The 12,687-nt window shown below is 47.2% G+C and overlaps 4 protein-coding genes across 4 annotated transcripts; 3 read left to right on the top strand and 1 right to left on the bottom strand.

Annotated features, from left to right (window-relative positions):
* Positions 1 to 1,027: 1,027 nt before the first annotated feature.
* N7520_011592 (neutral amino acid permease) lies at positions 1,028 to 2,521 on the top strand (the record flags this gene model as incomplete). Its single annotated transcript, XM_057145525.1, has 3 exons — positions 1,028 to 1,200; positions 1,255 to 1,341; positions 1,402 to 2,521. The coding sequence occupies 3 exons, from the start codon at positions 1,028 to 1,030 to the stop codon at positions 2,519 to 2,521; spliced, it is 1,380 nt and encodes a 459-aa protein (XP_056991279.1).
* A 423-nt stretch (positions 2,522 to 2,944) lies between these two features.
* On the bottom strand, positions 2,945 to 3,861 carry N7520_011593 (putative cysteine dioxygenase Cdo1; the record flags this gene model as incomplete). Its single annotated transcript, XM_057145526.1, has 5 exons — positions 2,945 to 3,075; positions 3,123 to 3,180; positions 3,239 to 3,376; positions 3,434 to 3,505; positions 3,598 to 3,861. 5 exons carry the CDS (start codon positions 3,859 to 3,861, stop codon positions 2,945 to 2,947), a joined length of 663 nt encoding a protein of 220 aa, XP_056991280.1.
* A 553-nt stretch (positions 3,862 to 4,414) lies between these two features.
* N7520_011594 (GTP-binding protein RBG1) lies at positions 4,415 to 5,987 on the top strand (the record flags this gene model as incomplete). The annotated part of the gene is made up of 9 exons (XM_057145527.1): positions 4,415 to 4,435; positions 4,498 to 4,561; positions 4,631 to 4,705; positions 4,763 to 4,799; positions 4,861 to 4,931; positions 4,988 to 5,325; positions 5,378 to 5,734; positions 5,787 to 5,907; positions 5,968 to 5,987. 9 exons carry the CDS (start codon positions 4,415 to 4,417, stop codon positions 5,985 to 5,987), a joined length of 1,104 nt encoding a protein of 367 aa, XP_056991281.1.
* A 4,374-nt stretch (positions 5,988 to 10,361) lies between these two features.
* On the top strand, positions 10,362 to 12,088 carry N7520_011595 (uncharacterized protein; the record flags this gene model as incomplete). The annotated part of the gene is made up of 3 exons (XM_057145528.1): positions 10,362 to 10,806; positions 10,869 to 10,890; positions 10,942 to 12,088. The coding sequence occupies 3 exons, from the start codon at positions 10,362 to 10,364 to the stop codon at positions 12,086 to 12,088; spliced, it is 1,614 nt and encodes a 537-aa protein (XP_056991282.1).
* Between the last annotated feature and the right edge of the window lie 599 nt (positions 12,089 to 12,687).

Consider the following 12,687-nt stretch of genomic DNA (forward strand, 5'->3'; position numbering starts at 1 on the left):
AACCAATAGAATATTGCGATGGGCGTATTTAAGAAATATGCTTATCTCCGTCCTACATAATGTGATAACCTAAAACATCGAGATGTCGGGTGAACCGGTGAGAGAAAATCTGGTGGTCGATCTAGGTCAGCCACAACCATGGGAGTAACCTCAGCCATGGGAGTAAATCTCAGCCATGGGAGTATATCTCAGCCACGCGAGGACTTCAAACTTCCATTCGTATAAAACTTTGTTTGTTTTTGCCTCGCAAACCTTGCATGATTAATAATACCGAATGATCCTTGTTTTGTTATCGAGTGAAAATTTGAATGGGGTTGAATCTTAGATCTTATCTTAGATCTTGGGGGCAAATAGATAATTATGCAATGGGAACATGAACGTGGAGATATGAAATGCACAAGTGCAATCTGACGCGTGGAATGGGGATTCTTCGGGGTGATGGAGTCCAAGTCCGAAGGTTACGGCCGTTTCACCGGGGGATGTCCGAGGCCAAGAGGCCATTGCCACACCGAAGATGAGATAGGGAGGACTTCGAGAAAACGTGCAAAAGACGAAAAGAGACAGAAACAAAAAAAAAACAAAAAAACTCTGTTAGATTTTAACATTCATGGAAAAAGATTAATTCAATTGAACATCCTATAATCATTTTGCCTCTTTGCTTCCAGGGAATATCAGATTGGTGTACCTGCATAGCGCGGCTGTGAACCGCGCAGGGTTATGGTTATGATCATACGTGCAGAAAACTTTATTAGTCAAATTAGATAAATTCCGCTTTGATTGGTGAACCGACCGATTCTCGGCCCGATGTCAAGTCGTTGCAACCAACCAACTGCCTGCATGGAATGTTCTGCGGGTCTTCGATGGTTCCGACTCCAATATTTGCCCCCAACGGGGCAAAATCGGCATGGGGTAGTCCAAACTCTAACCGGGGGCCTTTTATTAATGGAATGCTATTTCGCGTGGTCTTTAACTCTTTCCCCATATTCATTTCCTTGTTGACCCCAGGAATCTATATCGCTTGTTCAACATGGAGTCCGTCAACATCCAGCCTCCCGCGTATCAAAATGACAAGATTGGTACTGAGCAGAAGTATATGTCTGATTTGGAGGATGATATCCATGCTATGAAGCATGGAGAAGTCTCGGATGCCTTTGGTAATGAGGAGTATGCTGAGATCAAATATAAGACTCTGAAGTGGTGGTACGTATTACTTATACTTCGTCGATTTTGGACAATTACTAATTTGGCCTATAGGCAATGTGGTCTTCTCATGATTTGCGAGTCTGTCTCATTGGGTGTCCTGTCACTGCCTAATGCTGTGGCTACACTTGGTCTGGTTCCGTGAGTAACATTTCCATCCATGATTGGTCTGCAATCAGAAACTAACATATCCTTTGATAGTGGTGTCATCTTGATCATCGGTCTCGGTCTCCTTGCTACCTACACCGGATACAACATTGGTCTCATGCGTGAGCGATACCCTCATATCCAGAACCTGGGAGATGCCGGCGAGATTCTTCTGGGCCGCTTTGGCCGCGAGCTCTTCGGTGGTGGACAATTCCTATTCTGCATCTTCGTCATGGGCAGCCATATCCTCACCTTCCGCGTCATGATGAACACCATCACCAACCACGGAACCTGCTCCATTGTCTTTGCCCTCGTTGGCATGCTCATCTCCCTCGTGCTGTCGATCCCCCGTACTATGAAGGGCATGACCTGGATCTCATTCGCCTCATTCATCAGTATCTTCAGCGCCGTCATGATCACCATGATCTCCGTCGGTGTTGAGGAACACCCAGGCCGTGTTTTCGAAATCACCACCACCACAAACCTTTACACAGCCTTCCAAGCCGTCTCCAACATCGTCTTCGCCTACTGCGCCCACGTCGCTTTCTTCGGTCTGATCGCCGAGATGGAGACTCCCCAGGACTTTAAGAAGTCCCTCTTCATGCTCCAGGGCTTTGAAATCTGCCTTTACCTCACAGCCGGTGTCGTCATCTACTACTACGTCGGTAGCGAGGTTCCCTCGCCCGCTCTCAGTGCCGCCGGCCCCCTCATGAAGAAGGTCGCCTACGGAATCGCCATTCCCACCATCGTCGGCGCCGGTGTGGTCAACGGCCACATCGGTCTGAAGTACATCTACTTCCGCCTCTGCTCGAAGTCCGGCCTCATCCACGAGAACAGCTGGAAGTCTATCGGAATCTGGATCGGTCTCGGTGTTTCCTGCTGGGTTGTTGCCTGGATCATCGCCGAGGCTATCCCCGTCTTCAGTGACTTGAACAGCTTGATCAGTGCGCTGTTCGCTAGTTGGTTCAGCTACGGTCTTAGCGGTATCTACTGGCTGCACTTGAACCGCGGTTCTTGGTTCGCTACTAAGCGTAAGATTGCGCTGTTTGTGCTGAATGTGGCTATTACTATCTTTGGTGCGGCGCTTTGTGGCCTTGGCCTGTACGCTTCTGGCACTGCTATCCACGATAGCACTGACAGTTCCAGCTTTACCTGCAAGAACACTGATTCTTAAGTTCGATGTGGGCTGTTTTATTATTTTCCATGTTATTACGATTTTGCATTTGCATATACAGCATTTTTTTTTGCATAGCTTGGGCTCTATAGAGTGGAGCTTATATAGATTACTGGTTAATCAAGCATATATTTCTGATACATATAATTTACTATACGTAAACCTTTGTGATTTTGAACAGGCGCACTTCATAGGTTGCTGAACATTCACTACGCAGCATGCCTCGATGATGATCCTTGGGTGCAGCCTCGGGAACTTGTCCAAGATCATGCGCCTTAAGGGGGTAATTGAAAAGAATTAAAAAATAATAGTCGATCATTGATTCGTTATAGCATAATAATAAGCAACGCTCTCAAAATCATGGCTGGAAGTACAGCAAATCTTCCTAGGTCCCGCCCCCCAGGAAAGGGACTAAAGATGTTCCTACAGCTGTCTGTAGTCAAGGCGTTTACCACGAACAGAATAGTAGTGAGTCTTCTTGATGTGACTTGCTTTGCCGGTTTTGTCGTCGTAGATGCAAAAGCCCTCTTTAGCCGCGTTGGGTGGTGTGTAAACTGGATGTATGAGTGGACGATCATTGTTCACAGGAGAAAGGACTCACGATGAAGCGAAACAGCGAAGCTAACCGGGTCCGGGTTTGACATTCTATGAAGACCAAGCTTCATGCCAATTAGCATCTTTGGCCAGCCTGATGGACCATTGAGCACAATGACAAACCTTGTCAGACATATAGGTGACATCGTTTTCTCCATAAACGGTTTGTCGAGTAATAATTGGCGCAGATGTCTCTCCATGCTTTATCTTCTCTTGATCAGGCCAGGAGTAAAGTGTCTCCTGTAGGTTTCCTCTGAGAATCTGTCAACCGGTCAGCGAGCTCGGCATTACTCGGAAGTGACAACGCCGCAACATTACCTTCATGACACAGTGTGCATTGGCGTGGTCGTGAATTGCACTTCCCTTTCCTGGGCTCCAAACAAGAATCAGCTAGGTATTGTTAGTACGATCACGTGGAATATGTACGGATATTTATGTGTAAAGCGTGTTCATGCAGGGTTTATGCATCAATATTAACTCACTAAATTGCTCTTGCCATTTCCCTCATCGATCAAGTTTCGCGTGTAAGATCTGCTGCCATCTCCTAGAGCACAATCTTTCCACTCATCTGAGTTGGAAACGTATTTCTCCATGAGCAGTTCGATATTCTTGGGATCGACATCATCCGAGTCAAGACCGGAGCTCGGACCTAGAGCCGCACTGAGGTCATGCACGAGCTTTTCAAATGCATTCAAGTTTTCCTCGGATTCGGAAGGGGTCTCAGACCCATTCTTGAGGAACGGCATGATCGAGAAATCGATTTCGAAATGGGAATGTTGTGAGACTGCAGCGTTGTGGTTTCTTGGGAAAGGTCAAAAGGAACCGTTATCGGAGTCTGGCATTGAGCTAGGAATGGCCGCTTCAGTCGTCCCAGTGCTTTCTTTACTGTGTAAACTGGGACAAAAACATGCTCACGAGCAAAACAAAAGAAAATGAGATTTTAATCACCAAAATTATAAATAAGAGCTTGAACCCTATTTGACAAAGTTACTTGCCACAATTTTGGTTCCTGCAGTCGATAAGCGATAGCGGCCTGAGGCAATAATTTATCTTGCCCAAAATATCAGGCAGTCTATGACATAATTTCCCACTTTTCATGCCTCAGGCCTGCACCCCGCCCTGACTAAAATTCAAAGATTGTGCTCCGCAACCCTTGGTGCACTTTATTCGCCACAACTTACGAGTTCGCTTTTTTCGCAGAGAGAACCTACTCTGAGGAAAGAGCCATCTGTGCGGTATAAACTAGCACTATCCTTTTTCATTTTCACCCTGTGCCTGCTGTGATATTTAGCCGCCAAAATGTCGACCACAATTGAAAAGGTTAGTGCGGGACTCGAATACTTGCGCACAAGACACTGCTAACGGGGTTGTTCGTGGTATAGATCAAGGAGGTTGAGTCCGAGATGGCTCGGACTCAGAAGAACAAGAACACTTCTTACCACTTGGGTACGAGACATCGATGAACGAACGAGCGAGATGGATCACGACAAAGGACAAGGTTGACAATCAGCGCAGGACAATTGAAGGCTAAGCTTGCTAAGCTGAAGCGAGAGCTTTTGACCCCAACTGGTGGTGGTGGTGGCGGTGGTGGTAAGTCGCATCATGCGGACAGTCTATACTAGACCAATCGCTAATCTGGACTGTTAGCCGGTTTCGATGTTGCTCGCACTGGTGTTGCTAGTGTGTAAGTGTCATGAAAACGGAATGGGAGTCGAATGCACGGGGTTTGCTCACAGATCATATAGTGGTTTCATTGGTTTCCCCTCCGTCGGAAAGAGTACTCTGATGAGCAGACTCACTGGCCAGCACTCCGAAGGTACGTTTTGAACCATAACGCGTCAACGTTCATAGGGGATACTGATTCGCTGTCAGCTGCCGCTTACGAGTTCACGACCCTTACGACTGTGCCTGGACAGGTCATGTACAATGGTGCCAAAATTCAGATTCTCGATCTTCCCGGTATTATTCAGGGTGCCAAAGACGGCAAGGGTCGTGGTCGCCAGGTCATTGCTGTGGCGAAGACCTGTCATCTTATCTTCATTGTTCTCGATGTGAACAAGCCTTTGGTTGACAAGCGGGTCATCGAGAATGAATTGGAGGGCTTTGGTATCCGGATCAACAAGTCGCCCCCCAACATTAACTTCAAGAAGAAGGAGAAGGGAGGTATTGCGATCACCAGCACTGTTCCCCTGACCAACATTACCCCTGAGGTGAGTTTTTCTCCGGTTTGTAGCCAGGAGCAGTTCTTTAACCAAGAAACAGGAAATTAAAGCCGTCATGAGCGAGTACAAGATCACTTCCGCCGATATCGCCATCCGATGCGATGCGACTATCGATGATTTGATTGATGTGTTGGAAGCCAAGAGCCGAAGCTACATTCCCGTTGTTTATGCGCTCAACAAGATTGATGCCATTTCCATTGAGGAATTGGATCTTCTGTACCGTATCCCTAACGCTGTCCCCATCAGTTCCGAGCACGGCTGGAACGTCGACGAATTGCTGGAGATGATGTGGGAAAAGCTCAACCTGCGCAGAATCTACACCAAGCCTAAGGGCAAGCAGCCTGATTACTCAGCGCCCGTTGTCCTCCGTGCTGGTTCATGCACGGTGGAAGACTTCGTAAGGAATCCTGGAGGTGTTATTTGGTGTGGTTTACTAACGATCTACGCAGTGTAATCAAATTCACCGCACGATCAAGGATCAATTCAAGCTTGCCATTGTGTACGGCAAGTCCGTAAAGCACCAGCCCCAGCGTGTTGGTCTTTCGCACGAGCTGGCTGACGAGGATATTGGTGCGTATTTTTTACCGACTAAAAGCCCGAAGTGAGACAATGCTGACGACGTGGCTCTAGTGTCTATTGTTAAGCGGTAATGGAATTTATCCAATGCTCGACCATCACCGTCCGCTGGGCGAGGCGACGAGTCGGTCCAAAACATGCTGGGGGAAGTTTGGCAGATTGGGCTGTACCAGAAAATACCCTACCCTTGTATCTCCCATGATGACAGGTACGGGCTTCTGGACTGCAGCCATCTTCCCTGTAAGACGCCACGGAACCTAAGTGTGGTTGGATCGCGAGAATCGCTCTCGCACGGACAACCGGGCCCGTCGAATAAGGCCTCGAAGAGTTTTGTTAAGACCTTGAGAGTGGAGATTGATTACTGGGCTGTGAGCGATGCATGCTTGCTTATTGCGATTTTCAATCTCCCAGGGTATGTCGTAGCGTGACCTGAACCCACGAGGGCATCAAGTTGAAGTCCAGTCCAAGGGTCAGGGGTCGCACGAGAAGAGTCTTGTTGACGGTCTTGGCGGGGCGCCATGTCTCTGTTATTTTGTTATTTCATCTGGCCTTTGAAGCGACCGGTCCATATTGTTATGATTACCCATTGATGGAAAGTTCATTTTTCTCAGTCCCGAAGAAAAATACATAAAAGTTCTAGATCGAGGTCTTAGACCAACCCATTTGCATAACTTAGATCATGTACACTCGTGGCGGCGCCTTGACCCAAGCAATTCAGTCTTGACGTTGCTTTGCTTTTGAAAGATCGTCCCACTTAATATTGACAATCATCCTACAATAATCAATTAAAAATAAATCCAAGCCACAATTACCCTTCATGGAGACAATATGCGACCTTGCATGTTTTTCTCTGCTTTTTTCCAAATATTTTCTCGCTTACAGCCAATGATGCCACTGGTATATACTCCTTATCGTAAATCTCTGCCGTCCTGCACACATAATCCCAGGCCCAGGACAAACCCCGGTTTTCCCCCTTTTTGCCGATCCACCACGAGTCAAGGTCAGCTTAGGTCAAAGCTCCGGGACTTGGTAGCTTCGCCCCGGAAGACAATTACTTACATTGAGGGCCGCGACCCCGTGCACTGACCCATACCCACATCGTGGCCGTGCTAATTCGGCAACGGTGATCATGGAAGCTGGTCAATTCGGGAAGGGAATGCGTAAACCCGCAATCTACGGGTAAAGCACCCCGACAGAAGGAGATCCGATAGGCTTTAGTCAGAAATTACGAGAGGGGGTGGAGAAAAGCAAAAATGATATGTCAAAAGGTTAGTATCGAAGAACCAAGAACCAAACCTTGGATCATCAAAAGTACTGACTTGGAGGATCTGCGAAGTCCAGGTCCAGGTCCAGGTTCATGCTCAACAAGCGGTGAATCCCTGGTTGTATTAATGATATTTATCTGATCAAACTCCCGGTTCACCCGGTGACCCTCGGAGTACAAGGATATAGATGGTACGGCAGGTGTATGATGAGGTCTTTTGGATGTACCCAATAAGGGCCCAGTATGAGCCCATTTGGGTCCGTATGAATTGCGGAGGGACTTGGCCCTAGTGGAGTCTGAAATCGCCGATCTCGATACCAGCCCAGACCACACGGGCTGTTCATCGTAGATGCAAGATCGGCAGGATTCACCTAAAGGACATCATACCGGCCATTATAAATATTTACCAAGCTGACAGTCCCCATCAGGTGACCGGAATACTCCCAATGCCAGGTTTGTGGACTCGCTTCCAAGGATCCATCGCCGTTGCATTGCATTGCATTAGGTCTGTAATCCGAAGGTTTCCCCGGAGTTGAAAGGATACAGGTTCATTACTTAATTACTCAATTAATATCCAATCATACAATTATGTCAGGTTATGATCAAAGTAGGGCTGGTTCGTCTTCTCAAACTCCACCATGCTTGCTTTGGCGAACATGAAAACGATCGCCATTGAAAGGTGCGGGTTCCGGCCGAAGTAGTTTAACGGAGTATACAGTTAATCGGTACCTGACTCGAGTCAACCATCAACCCTGTTCTAATCCTTGTCGTTTCATGCATCCTGACCTTGTGTTCCCCGAGCAGTCTGTTCCTGAGTCCAACGGTGGATCTCTTATCGCATGGGAATACAACATAGAATTCTAATTCTGACTGGCCTAGACTCGTTTCTTCTTCTGCTCCGAAATGAGAATTTCAAGTCCCGTCAGATCCATGTTTTCCCCCCAATAATGGCAGGATTAGGAAAAAGCAAGGAAAAAATGGAAAAAGAATTTCCAGGTAAAAAGAAATTCCCAGTCAGAAATGATCCTACTGGTGCAAAGTAAAAGACAAAATAATTCAATAAATACATAATAAAGAATTAAAATGGAATCAAAAAAAACTCGGTAATCAGCAGAAATGATTGATCATTTGGAACGAATAAGTCGTCTCCGGTAAATTCAACAAACTTATTATTTGTCATTTTTCTCTCTTGAACATTGTTGACTAGACATCCCCAAAGATTGCAAGTAAATATTGAAATTTCCAGTCCAATTTTACATTGATTGCCTCGTGGGCTTTCGAACAAGCGGGGAAAAGTAATTCCATACGAATCCCATAGGCTTTAACATTCTCGTAATTGAAGATCCGTGCAAAAAGCTGTTAGACGATCCTATCTATCCGCACATTCTGTACTGAAGGTTCCCGGGCCGGAGAGGACCGCTGTGGGTCGTGCGTGGAAGTGGAGAGGAAAGCTGAGAGTTTAGCGCCAAAAAAGGCACGATCGCATCATTGGGGAGTTCCCCTCTCTTCGCCGAGAAGTCATGTAAGCCCTGTGATAGGGCCAGCCTCAGCCACCAAGTTCGGCCCTTGTATCGACTTCGTATTGTGCACAAGCGAATGGGGGGATTCGTTCCCTCCATGCTGCTCCTCATTTGGCCATTTGCCGTGTCATCCTTGTCAGAAATGAAAATGAAGCGAAAAGGAAAAATGCCAGAAAAATAGAAAAAAGACCAGAGATCGGCACGTCCTTCACAGATCCATCGTTGCTCAAATCCAATCTAGGGATTTGCTTTCCTTCTGCTACCCCGATTCTTTCCCCTCACACCATTTACACATTTGGGGTTGGTCCAGTCATAAGAGAGATCATAACTTCGGCCTTTTCATTCGTAACCTTCGTCTTGACCGAGGCGAAGCTCCGTGCCCCTGACTATATCACATGGTGTAGACCAAAAACTGGGATGCGACACTCTTGTTGGCCGCTTTGGTAAATAGACCGTTGGGAGGTTTCCGTTTATCAAATAAATGGGATGAAACGAGCACCGCCGCAATTCATCCTGACCCAAGGAATACACGGAGATCATATGGGCTTTAGGTTTGGTTTATCAATCCACTATCCAGTAGCAAATCAATAGATGGCTCGGATGGCATCAGCTTTGTACGGGTGATCTGCCTTTGACTGGTATAGTTTCACCGACAACGGTCCAGCTGAAGGATCCGACAGAAAACGGGTGAAAAATGAAAAAATACAACTGAACCATGGATTGCTTCTTGTAAGGTGGTAATATTGGGATTGGGTACCCGAAGGAGGAACTAGTATGTACACCATTCCCCAGTGCAGGGAGAGAGAGAGATTTTAGTAAAAATGAGGTAACAGAGCACAAAAAAAAAGAAATACAGAAAAAGGAAATGAACAAGGACCTGGACCTGGAAATAAAAGACTCATATATGTAGAAATATCGGAGTTCCCGCGTTTGCTTATATACTACAATACCTATACACAGTAATACCGTAACCAGGTACACCACTAGGGTTACAGCCCATTATATGGCTTTGGACCAACCAGCCGTTCCCCTCACCATTTTACAGGGGTATTTTAGCAATTTCTCACTCAACGGAATTTCCCTTTAGCCATTTTGGGTCTTTTTCTTTTCCTAGTCCGAATGGCTTTTTTGTGGTATCAACCAATCATCTACTAGATCGGTGGTATTCTTCTCGGGGCAGAAGGTTATCATGGATTTCTCCGGACTCTTGTGCCCTTCTCGTACCAGTTGCAATCGAGATTCACTCTCTGTCTGATCCACGCGTAAAGTCTTCTGAGTTACTGGTTTCCTTTTAACTCCGTCCATTGCCTTACCCGCATGCATCTTTATCCCTCCCTCCCCCCCTCCTGCATGTATAATCTCTTTTCGCGCCCTTTCTCTTTATTAGGTGACAAGATTGCTTCTGAAGAGAACCTCTTTCTCGCGCGGCAATTTAACATCCTCATTTTCCTTATCAGAAAGTCTTGGTCTTTGCCTTCGATCTGATACGGATTGGGTCTGCCGTTGTATGTGGAACATGCATTATCTCCCATTGTCTCACCTCTAGCCACATTGTTCTCTCTGGGAATTGAATTGTATTTTCTTTTGTTTTATTTCTTTGATCCTGCTGGAACCTATCAGCAGGATTATCTCGAAGTTTCAAGAATCTACATTGGTTAATGTCAATGGAGGAATCACCCACCATGGAATCGGAACCCCATGCGCCAGAAGGGGAATTTCCGCATTCACCGTGGGTAGATCTGGGAACATTTACCTCACCACAACATTCTCCTCCGATGCCTGAATATAGTGGGTTCGAGTATGGTCCTTCGCCTATTATGGCGGTGGATGGATACGGCATGAACCTGCCGCCACCCTACACTTCCATGCCGCTCCCGATGCCGTCGCATGCCTGGCCCAGCATGCTTACACACCATTCGACTTTCCATGAAAATGGACTTCCCCCAGTTCCCACACCTATTTCAGTATCTCCTTCTGCGCCTATGCCTCCAATTCGGAAATCGTCTACTGGAGGGGCCACTCCGCGACGGACTCTGACCGATGAAGACCGTCGGCAGATGTGTTTATACCATGAAGAACATAAGACTGCCAAGCAGACTGATATTGGAGGTAAGATGTCAATTATATTGAATTAGAGATGTGGGGGCCAATTCGGCTGACATTCGTCACAGCATTATTTGGGGTCGAAAGAAGGTACCGGCATGGGTTTAAAACAGTGATATAATTCATTCTAACACATCTTAGTACTGTATCCAAAGTATTGCGACAGAAAGAGAAGTACTTGAGCCCTAATGATGGAAGCCGATCGCCTATCAAACGGGCCAAGGGTCGGGTTCCTGACATTGAAAAGGCCCTATCAAACTGGGCAAGGAACTATCAACGCGGGGGTTACCCAATCAACGATGAGATGATTCAGGAGAAAGCTCTCTTTTTCGCCAGTACCTGCGGATGCCCCGAGGGTAAAGATAAGGTACTCACGCCCGCATGGCTGGAAAAATTCAAGCAGAAGAACAATCTGTTGGGTGCTACGTCACGCAAGGGTTCTGATGCCCGACGAAGCGGGTCTAGCAGCCCTACTCGAATTAACACCAACTTCTCCAACGGATCTACCATCCAGAGTCCTAGGCGTCTTTCTCCTGTTTCTCCGACAAATATTTTCGGCTCGCCAATCTCTCCTGGCCAGAGCCCGGACCGGGTCAAAAGGGAATTCGATACTGTCCCCGAACTAATTGGAGGCTATCATGGTCATTCAAAAAGCACCACCTCCCTGGACACCAACTCTACCGAAATGATCAGCCCCAGCTCAACCTTGGTCTCAGACAGTCCCTTTACACCTACCAGTCAATCCCGTCTCCCATATTCGGGTAACAACAACAGACCCCGCAGTTCGACATTCCCCCTCCCAATCGACCCTACCCTGATAACCGCAGACCACTCGATCGAAAAGTCAGACTCGCGAAAATCCAGCCAAGTCGCCATCCTCGAGTCTCCCCTAGAATTCGGCGACGAAGAAGCGCGCAACGCAATCAAGGGAACCGACCCGCAGAAACTGATCAAGCGCAATCGCAGCGACCCCGAGATCAAAACGAACTCTATGCAACCACCTCCCGTTGTCTCCAAGTCCGCCGCTGTATCGCCTGACAGTGCACCAGGGTCTCCGACACAAGACGAAGCCCGTCAGGCTCTGGAGATTGTAATGAATTACCTCCAACACCAGCCGTCCGGCCTTACGGCAACGGCGCAGGAGTTCGTGACTATCGGCAAGCTGATGGAGCGTCTTGAACTGGCCAAGGGTCAGGCATATTCTTTCTTGGGTGGTCTTCCTCGAATTGACGAGCATGATGATGGTCCTCGCGTGAGCAAGAAACGAAGTATTCACAATCTCGGTTGACCCACGCCCTGTCCTGCCCTGGCCTGGCCTGGCCTGGTATGGTCCCTTGAAAGTCATGCATTCTTTTCCGTTCTCGCATCGCATCTGCCAACTACTCATACCCTCATTCCTTTATGCACTAAATGATTCCCCCGTCCGATATGATCTGATTTGATATGCTTATTCCCTTTTTGCTTCTATGGGCGGCTACTATTGTTTCTGATTTTGGTTATTGATCATTTTCCGGTTCTTGTCCCTTTTCGCTTTGCTTTGCTTTTATTCACTTCCTTCTCTTTCATTACATCTGTATTCCATTCCACGCCGAAACCTGGAACTCGGCGAATACTGGAACACCCCAAAAGATCCAGAAATACACAAACCAGAGGGCGACCTCGACACTTGCTTTGAATGCGGTTTGGATTTGGATTTGAATTGGATTGAATTCGGCGCCGGTACACACGCATATGACGCCCGGAATCGACGAGATTTGCTCGTCTTGGCTCTTTCATGTTACATGGGATATGGCTGGGTTTTCCGGTGAAGGTAAACTACATGGAGGGTCTGAAGACGAGACCTTGGATTTGGGCCATTGTGGAGTTTGAGATTTCTTGTTTCTTGTT

The sequence above is a fragment of the Penicillium odoratum genome (genome assembly GCF_028828045.1).
Source record: "Penicillium odoratum strain IBT 22623 chromosome Unknown utg000008l_segment0_segment0, whole genome shotgun sequence".
Taxonomy (NCBI): domain Eukaryota; kingdom Fungi; phylum Ascomycota; class Eurotiomycetes; order Eurotiales; family Aspergillaceae; genus Penicillium; species Penicillium odoratum.